Source organism: Rhinopithecus roxellana, chromosome 6, assembly GCF_007565055.1.
Source record: "Rhinopithecus roxellana isolate Shanxi Qingling chromosome 6, ASM756505v1, whole genome shotgun sequence".
NCBI classification, from domain to species: domain Eukaryota; kingdom Metazoa; phylum Chordata; class Mammalia; order Primates; family Cercopithecidae; genus Rhinopithecus; species Rhinopithecus roxellana.
This window is the reverse complement of record NC_044554.1, coordinates 72,844,179-72,853,806: the sequence shown is the minus strand read 5'-3', so window position 1 is coordinate 72,853,806 and position 9,628 is coordinate 72,844,179. Positions and strand designations below refer to the sequence as shown.

The 9,628-nt window shown below is 38.5% G+C and overlaps 1 protein-coding gene across 2 annotated transcripts in view; it reads right to left on the bottom strand.

The window, feature by feature from the left end:
• Positions 1 to 4,347: 4,347 nt before the first annotated feature.
• TSPAN12 (tetraspanin 12) overlaps positions 4,348 to 9,628 on the bottom strand; it is a 70,699-nt gene continuing 65,418 nt past the window's right edge. For both annotated transcript variants that reach the window (XM_010382295.2, XM_010382296.1), the window contains exon 8: positions 4,348 to 5,918. In XM_010382295.2, coding sequence (XP_010380597.1) covers positions 5,613 to 5,918 — 306 coding nt within the window. In that variant the 3' untranslated portion in view covers positions 4,348 to 5,612. The remainder of the gene's footprint in view (positions 5,919 to 9,628) is intronic.

The following is a 9,628-nucleotide window of genomic DNA, read 5'->3' as shown; positions in this document are numbered from 1 at the left end:
GCTGAGCTGGGACTTCAAAGTTGAGTACAAGCTGAAATTGTGGAGATGAGGTTGTGCCAACGAAAAACCATGATGAGAGCAAAATCAAAGAGACATGGGATATGTGGGATGTTAGAGGCAATGAGTGGACTAGGAGTGGTCCTGTTGGCTGGTTTCTAGTGATATTTGAGAAAGTATTATGGGAGATAGATTTGGAAAAATAAATTCAGGTAATGGAAGACTTTATTCTGCAGGTACTGAGGAGTGTGGCAGAGATTTGCTAGTTGACACCAATACTCATTACCCATTCTTTCTGTGTGGTCATTGAAATTCCTGGTTTAACGGGATGCATGGGTATTCAGAACAAAAAGCATTTACAACCCTTCCTTGTAGCTGTGTGGTGTCAGTGGAAGTGGTGTGTGCTTCTGAGTAGGTCCTTAAAGGGAAGAGGTATTCTTCCTTCCCTTTAACTTTCCCTATTGTCTGGCCTATTGTGTGAAATGTGGAAGTAGGCTGCTACTAGGGTCCATGTGAGCAAAGCGAACACCTCAGCGTTGTAGAGTAGCCAGAGAGAAGGATCCCGACTCCCAGACACCTTTGGGCAGCCATAGTTTGGGCTACTCACATACGCATCTTATGAGCTAAAATTTCACTTCTATTTTGCTTAAGCCACTGTATTTTGAGATTTGTAACGTAGCAGCCAAAATTTTGAATTGAGCTATTGCTTCCTCGTAGTCCTTATGGTAGCCAGACAAGGCCTAGGGTGGCCAGTGGCCCCTGAGCTTCACGCATCCTAACATGCCGTATAAATAATATATACATGAATGAGTTGGGAAGCTCTGCCTTTCTTACAACAAGGAACCTCTGGAAGTGTTTGAGTAAGGAAGCAGCAATATAAGAATAAAGTTTCACAAGAATTAATCTGAGTGACATTCAGCAGATCAGTGTTGCATGGGGCTAGGAGTGGGGACTGCAGGATTTATCACAGATGGGCAAGAGGAAACTTTTTGACATGATGAAAATGTTCTAGATCTTGATTGTGGTTGTGGTTACATGAGTATATATAGTTGCCAAAACTAATTAACTGTATACTTGAAAGGGGTATATTTACTAGGTGTGCGTGTGTGTGTGTGTATACATATATATGTGTGTGTGTGTGTATATATATGTGTTTATACATATGTATATAAAATCTCAATAAAGTTGATTTAATAACTTAATTTGGGCTGGGCACGGTGGCTCATGCCTGTAATCCCAGCACTTTAGGAGGCTGAGGTGGGCAGATCACGAGGTCAGGAGTTCAAGGCCAGCCTGGCCAACATAGTGAAACCCCATCTCTACTAAAAATACAAAATACTAGATGCGCACCTGTAGTCCCAGATACTTGGGAGGCTGAGGCAGGAGAATTGCTTGAACCCAGGAGGCAGGGGTTGCAGTGAGCCGAGATCACGCCACTGACTTCAGCCTGGGCGACAGTGTGAGACTCCATCTCAAAAAAAAAAAAAAAAGAATTTAATTTGCCTGTGTGTGTATGTGTGTGTACAAGATACTTTAGATAATTAACACTTGTTCTTGGGAAATAATAGTAGGAATGAGGTTAGACAAGAGCATCATTTTGAAAGAAGTAGTAATAGAATCTGGAGATCAATTAGGCCTGGTGATATTGATTTACATGGAGGGGAATTTGGCTTTTCTACGTAAAGAATCATCTGAGCTTCACCACGGGTTGGTGAAGATACCATGCCACAAAATGGGGAGAGTGGAAGTACAGCTCTGCCACATATTAGCTAAGTAAATTTATTCAGTCTCTTGGAGTCCCTCTTCTTCATTTGTAAAATAAAGTGGGGTGCCTGCAAATTACAAATGAGTTGCAAAGAACAGAGAAAATAAGTGTAAAGAACCTCCTACATGTGCCTGGTACCTAGTACACACCCCTGAAAGTATGAGACAAAGAATTACTGCAATTAACACATAAAAATAGAAAAAGAAAAGCTTTCAAGATCAAGATGATACCAAAGATTCTATATGTTTCTAGGATGTGAGGAAATGAGAACCCAGTTCATAGGGGAGACGAATCTACTTGTAAATCTCAGAATGACAATAGGAAGAGGGTTGGGTGAAGCAGCATAGCAGTTGGCAGTGTTTTTAAAAAGGGGGCAGCTCCTTTGCCAGAGAAGATTCAGTAGTATAATCATTTCTTGTTTTTACCTCCCTTGACTCATCCACAGGAGTGGGAGTTCAGACAAAAGGAAGCTTCTGTGGCAATCTATTTAAGATTCTCCTCATATAAGATTTGGTTCCCAGCCCATTTTCTGTCAGGCTTCCTGAGATGGGAAAGCAATGCATAAAAATTCTCAGGCTTGACAGTGAATTCTCCAAAGCTCCAGACTGAAATTTACAGCTGCCTGTAGACATCTCCATCTGCATGTCCTGCAGGCATCTCTAACTCTGTGTCTCAGACCAAATTAATTACCCTCTCATACTCGTTCCCCTCCAGTCTTCCATCTAGGTTAATGCCATTGCCAATTGGCCAGGCGCAAAATCCAGAAATTTCAGTTCTTTTACTTCTTGTCCCATACTCCCTGAGGTCTATCTACTGCCAATTTTTGCGGATTCATCCTGGTGTGACCTGTTTTATGCACTCTTGTTTTTTGACGTCCGTTGTCCTGGTGAGGATCCTTATCCCTCTCCAGGACCACAGTAACAGCAAACTATCCAGTCTCCCGCCGGGACCTGCAGTGTGTACAACTCTCGAGCGCTCCGCTTACCTAGACTGTGGTCAGTGGTGGCCCACCCACTCAGGAGTTGCATAATGAGTATAACTGTCTCCTGGTCCCCTCTTTCTTACTTGGCTAATCCAGTTAAATTAATGAAATATTCATCATTTCTCTTTCTGAAATCACTTCGGTGACTTTACTTTGAGCCTACAGAACAAAGCACCCAAACTCAAATTTCATTCATTTGCTCTCCCATGGCATCTCTTCAAACATTCTATGATCTAACCACATTGAACCATAAGTCATAACTCCAAAATAATGTATACTTTTTAACCTCAAACTCATGGCTCATGGAACGTTTTCCACAAGCTAGCTAGACTCCACTGCTCCTTCTGATCCAGCTTGAAGGCCATCTCCTTGGCATAGCGGCCTTAATTCCACTCCACTCCATCTCTTATTCTTAAGAAGGGCCCTACTTGCTGCATATTCCCTTATTTATTTTTCCTGTGGTTAGCACGAGTGTCTCTAACCCAGATTCTACAGTGTTTAAGGACAGACATCATCTCTTGTTGCCATCTCTGAGTCTCCAGGGCACTTTGAATGGACTGTTAACCAGTCTAAAAATGATCTTCTTAAATTTCTACTTTTAAAAAATGGTGATTTTTTTTAACCAAAGCCAGCTCTTAAAAATACCCAAAGAAACAGTTAACAATTTTGTTTGCAATGTACCCAGACAGTGAACTCCCTCAGCTCTACTGCATTAAATACACTTTTTTAACTCCCTTGCAGTTTTATTATTCCAGGTGCACTGCTACCATAAGAGGCTTTGTGGGCTATTGCTATAAATGTCATTCATTCCCATTAAGCAAGTGTATTATATACAAAATGATTGTCTAAATTTATGTTGACCATTCTAGAGGGTAGTAAATCCGGTAATACATCAAAATATCCGAGGTCTAAACATGTAGAAAGCAACTTTTGTAATTTGAGGACTTTCCATTTTACTGAGCCCTACATATTATATGCTTGCTCTTGCTGTGACTGTAAGACATATTAAAAAAAGCAGCAGCTAAATTTGACCATTATACAAATAATTCAAACAAAACTCATAGATATCTATCTCAGGTACGTGGGTATTTTAGGTGAAATTACAGGGATTTGGGGCATTGAGGAAGTTATTAGAAGGGATGCTTTTGGCTCTGATTGAACAAGTACTGTACTCAGTTTTCATTAAAATCTATGGAAGATTTTAAATATGGCAGTCAATTTCAAGTATTGTATTCCTTGACTCATTTGAAGAGAATTTGAAATTAACTAAGAGACTCATATTCTCTTAAAAATTAATAATAGTTATAAAACTATGATTATGCAAACATTGAAAAGATAAATTATCACAAATGGGCATATTTTTATATTATCTCAAACAAGTATATTATTTAACATTTAGCTAAAAAGCAAAAATGAAAAATAAATGGGCATCTTTTTGACTCTTCTCAACGAAAATACATACTCTTATAGGTCTGTTCTATAGTTTGGAAATCAATGTTAATACTTTATGCAATCATTCTTTCTCATGTTTTTCTCCCCTTGATAATCTTCTCAAGTGGCTTAAGTGCTTGTAATGTATTAAAAAATAGGCACAGACAAGTCATTACTCTCTAGAAAATATTTATTGACACATTTATTTTTCTTTCCATATTCTGAGAAATAAACAAAATACACAAAATACAGTAAAATGCACTTTTCCCATTTCAAATAAATATACTATACTCTTGTAAAAAAATTTAATAATCTGTGTAATTTGCCACAGTATATTAATCAGTGAAACAAAACAAAGAATCTCTAAATTGTCATGTGTTTTAATTATTCTCACAAGCATTTTTCTGGAGAAAAAGAACATTATCTTTTGTAGAATTATATTGACTTGGAGACTATTGCTTCTTGTTTGGAGAAGGCAAAGATAAGTTTTTAAAAAAGTGTTTAGTGTCAAAAAGAGTCTTCATTTGGGAGAAAAACAGCATACAAGTCCTTTCTGAATCAACTAAATTATGTGCAAATTTTCTTTTTAATACTTCCTAAAGACCAGACTACATTCTGAATAATGATTCCTATGTATCACACTGGTAATTTTCAAAATTAGTGGTTAAGTATTTAAATTAACAGTTATATGTGTAATATAAGCCCAGGACAGAATATTAAAGCTCTATTAACAGGAAAGGCTAAAAATAATGATGCTATACAGGACAAATTTTCCTTTTCATAATGGTTATTCTTAACATTATCAGAACTGAAATCTACTGAATTATACAGATTTAACACAGACTTATATACAAATAGATCCCTGATCAGTTTAAGACAATGTGTTAGCTTGCTCTTTTAAGTGGTAAGAATATTTTAGTAACCAGCAAAGAACACATTTAGGTAGTCACCAATATTGAAAGTTTTCTGATATATAATTTATTTAGCATCAAAATAATAGATCGCTGAGTAATAAAAGTTATTAGTATCTTCTAACTTCCTATGTTAGCATTTAATTAGTACTTTCTATACTAGTTGGTAGAAGTAAATCAACCTTTACTGTAGCTCCAGTTCCACCATACGTGACTCGTTTGCATGGATGCAGAAATGCTAATCAAACCATGCTGCCTCAAAACATAACTGTGTTCAGTCATACACAGGCTACACAGTGGGTATGACATTTGTCTTCAGCATTTTAAGGGCATCAATTATTGTCCAGGTGGTGACTTATGACATGAAAATTTTCCCTCCTCATTTTAAAGCATAGAATAGTATATGCTTAGGTGTTATTTTATGACAACATTTTTATTCTACTTGTTTCTGAAACACATAGTATGTACTCAAAAATTCACAAGTCCAATAAAACAAGTTTGTGGTTTTCTTCTGTGACATTTCTTTTTATAACTCCTCCATCTCAAAGTGTGTATTAAAGCTGTTTGCCATGGATGTGTGTTCAAAGATTCTTGACAGGCTTGGTTTCAACAGTTCTACTGAGGGACATGACAGGTGCTGAGAGTTCTCATTCTTCAAGGACATCATTTGGTCTGTCACAGGCTCCCTTCTATCATAATACAGAGCCCAGAGCAGAGTAATGGTGAGAATCATGGCCAGAATTTGTGTCACTCCAATGGAGATTCCCAGAAATCTCAGCACCTGCAGTTGTTTGGTTCCTCTCAAAAAGGAATACATTTTCTTCCCACAACCCTGTAAAAGAAATACACGGTCAACATTACTTAATATATGTTACAGAAGGCCAAGAATAGTTAATGAAAGCAAACAATCTGTATCAGTTAATGAAATCAGACTATTTGGATCATAAAGTTTAAGACAGTGGTTCTCAACAGGGAAAGCTGATGAGAAGGAGGTTCAGAAAGGGAGGTGTATAGCTTTTGAAAAGCCTGTCCAGCTGATTTCAATGAGCCAACTCCTTCTTTTGTCTTTCTCAAAACCTGAAGTTGAGACCCACTGGTATAAAACTCAACATCTAAAGCAGGGGTTGATTTACTTGTTTTCTTTTTTCAGATGGCCAGATAGTAAATATTTTGGGCTTTGTGGGCCATATGGTTTCTATGGCAACTACTCATCCCTGCCACTGTCACAAGAAAGCAGCCATAGACGGTAAGTGAATGAATGAATGTAGCTGGGTTCCAGTGAAACTTCAAACACACAAAAAGGCATTAGGCCAGATCTGGCACACAATGTTTATGATTTAATAATACTTAACACTGATTTGGTAAAGTTGCTTCTCTGGCCCCCTTAACCTATTTGATACAAACACAAGAAATTCGCACAAACACAGACATGCACATACATTCTGTGGGAAACTAACAAAGACAACTCACCAAAATTTAAGTATTTTTCAAAGACTTCCACTCAAATATTCTATGAGAGCTCATTCACTCTTAGGTTTATGTGTCATTTTAATAAGCATTTTTAAATGACACAGTGATACAGCAGATAGAAATTATTTAGGCAGATAGTGAGGGTAAAAGAGTCCTCGGCGGAATTTCCCTTTTAACAAAAAGCAGCTCCAAAATCATTAAAAGAACTGCCTGAAAAATCGAGCTGTAGACATAGACAAGCAAGCTGGAAGCTTGCACAGGTGAATGCCAGCAGCTGTGCCAACAGAAAAGGGCTACCTGGGGGCCAGGTATGTTCAACATGGAGGCTCCACCTTCCCCTGTCTTTGTGTATAAAGTAAAGAAACAGGTAACATGGTGCCAGCGAAGTAGAGAACCCATCAGAATAATAAAAGATTAGGGTGGAGGTGGCCAGATTTTCACGCACCATGCAAATGGTACACCTGGTCCGACCAATCTTTCGTGCCCTAGGTACATCAGACTCTGCCTCCTCAAGATTATCTATAAAACCTGCTGCATTTTGCTGTGGACCAGAAAACCCACTCAGGAACCCTCTCTGCAGGAGACAGCTCTTCTCTTTTTGCGTCTATTAAACCTCCACTCTTAACCTCACTCCCTGTATGTTCACATCCTTGATTTCCTTGGCCTGAGACAACTAACCTTGGGTATTACCCAGGATGGACAGTGCCACTTCAACAGTATAGTATAATGGTTAAGATCATGAACTGCTACGTGATTTGGGGCAAGTTATTTCATCTCTCTGTGCTTCAGTTTTCTTGTCTAAAAACATAGATGATAATAGTGCTTACCTGTCTGAGATGTTGGGAGGATTAAATGCACAGACACATTTTAACACTTAGAATAGTGCCTCATAAATGTTAAGAACCCAATAGGTACAATCTCTTGTCTCATATGTCAGTTCACAGATTATAAAGTAGAAAGATCAAATTAAAAATAGATGGAAAATCTATGATTAGCAGATATTAATGGAAAAATATGAGGTACAACACTTCATAAAAGAGTATGAAAATACCAGAAGCACAGCATTATGTCACCAGTGAGTACTTCTGCTCAGCTCTACCCTATAAGAGCAAGGTGGCTGCCACTGTTTTACAGGACAATGAGATAACTGTCCAAAATGATTACTTGCTACTGAGACATTAGATCATTAGCTTCCTGATGAAGCAGAGAAATGTTTTACATAGTTTGGGAAGAGTCACCTCAAAATTTGTTAAGTTAAAAAGGTTTGGCTTCAGACATCTGGAAAATTAATTTGCATAGCAACTTCATTTAACATCATTACCAAATAATGTGGCACTACTTTCTCACATCTATCTTTGAAGAAATTGATGTAAAACAGCCTTGGATCATGTTTAGCTGATTCCTTACCTATGTTCTCAGTACTTAGTACAAAAATGGACCTTTAGTGAATAAAGAATTAGCATGAATATATTAATATTTTAGTGATAATAATTATAACAGATTTCAGAATTAGAGGTAAATTGGCTGGGCATGGTGGCTCACACCTGTAATCCTAGCACTTTGGGAGGCCAAAGCGGGCAGATCACTTGAGGTCTAGAGTTTGAGACTAGTCTTGCCATCATGGTGAAACCCTGTCTCTACTAAAAATACAAAAATTAGCTGGGCATGGTGGTGCATGCCTGTAATCCGAGCTACTCTGGAGGCTGAGACATGAGAATTGCTTGAACCCGTGAGGCAGAGGTTGCAGTGAGCTGAGATCGTCCCACTGGACTCCAGCCTGGGCAACACAGCGAGACCCTGTCTCAAAAAAAAAAAAAAAACAACAAAAGAATTAGAGGTAAACCAAAGATACAAAATTCCAGTTAGGAGGAATAAGTTCAAGAGGTCTACAATACAACGTGGTGACTATAATTAATAACAATGTATTAGTTATTCAAAAAAGTAACCCATTCAATAAATATATATGCTGATGATTCAATTCTGTGAAATGCTATCAGTAAATTACTTGATTTTTACCCTTTTAATAGTGTCTGGGGCTTAAATTGTATCTCTATTGTCTTAAGATCTCCTACCCCTTTACACTAATTCATTTTAAGCTAAGAAACTGTGCTAGAAATGTAATGTTTCCTTTTCAAATCTGGGAATAAAACAAGGCAGAAATTGATAATTAAGTAAAGTTTATTATGTTTCATATCTTGGCACTGTTTAAAGTCTATTTCAGTGTATCTTAAACAATCACATTTATTTTTAAAATGGTGCAGTAAATTCTATCACCTAGGATGGTTGGGGAATGAGACCTATTAATACGGAACACTCTAGAACGGGAGGGGTCCTTGGAAGTAATGAATTCAACTTTTTATCTTTTAAAAACATGGCAAAAAAGCACTTGTAGAGTGACATAGCAAAACTGGCATGGAAAGGACCTCCAAAGAATCTCTACTCATGTAAGCAATGAAAACACTGGCAAAAAACTGTTGGCCTCAGTTTTTCTAGAATTCTGGAAATTAACCAAAGTTTTGCAGCAATCTGAGGAGCGTTTATTCACGAAAAGCCGCCAAATCTCATTAGGAACAGCAAGCGCTATGCAATTTTCATTTGCCCTATTCCCATCCCTGCTCCCCCTTGGTAGCCTGGAAATCCAAGAGCCTTCAATCCTGGTGAGAACTGGCAGCCTAGCCGCCACCAGAGGGCGCAGAATGGGGTTGCAGCTCCTTCAAGGCCCCATTCCCAGAGGATTGTTATTGTATGGCTGATCTGGCGGTTCCCTGGAAGACCCCACTCAGAAGCATGTCTTTATTTGACCTGAACTTGAAGCTCGACTAGGGAAAGCCTCTGGTCCCTCCCCCCCAGGAGGTTTCCAACGACAGTTAGAGGTAACTATTGATCTCTGAGGCTGCCTGAGGCAGTTGGTAACAGTTGTGCACAAGGGGGTTTGACAAAGCTCTGACATATTCGTGGGGATCTCGAAAATTACACACATGAATAGGGCTGTGCTTCGATTCAGGGGCTTTGCATAGGCCCAGGAAAGATCTGCAAAGATCCTAAGATCTCTCCTCTGGCTGACCTTGAAGC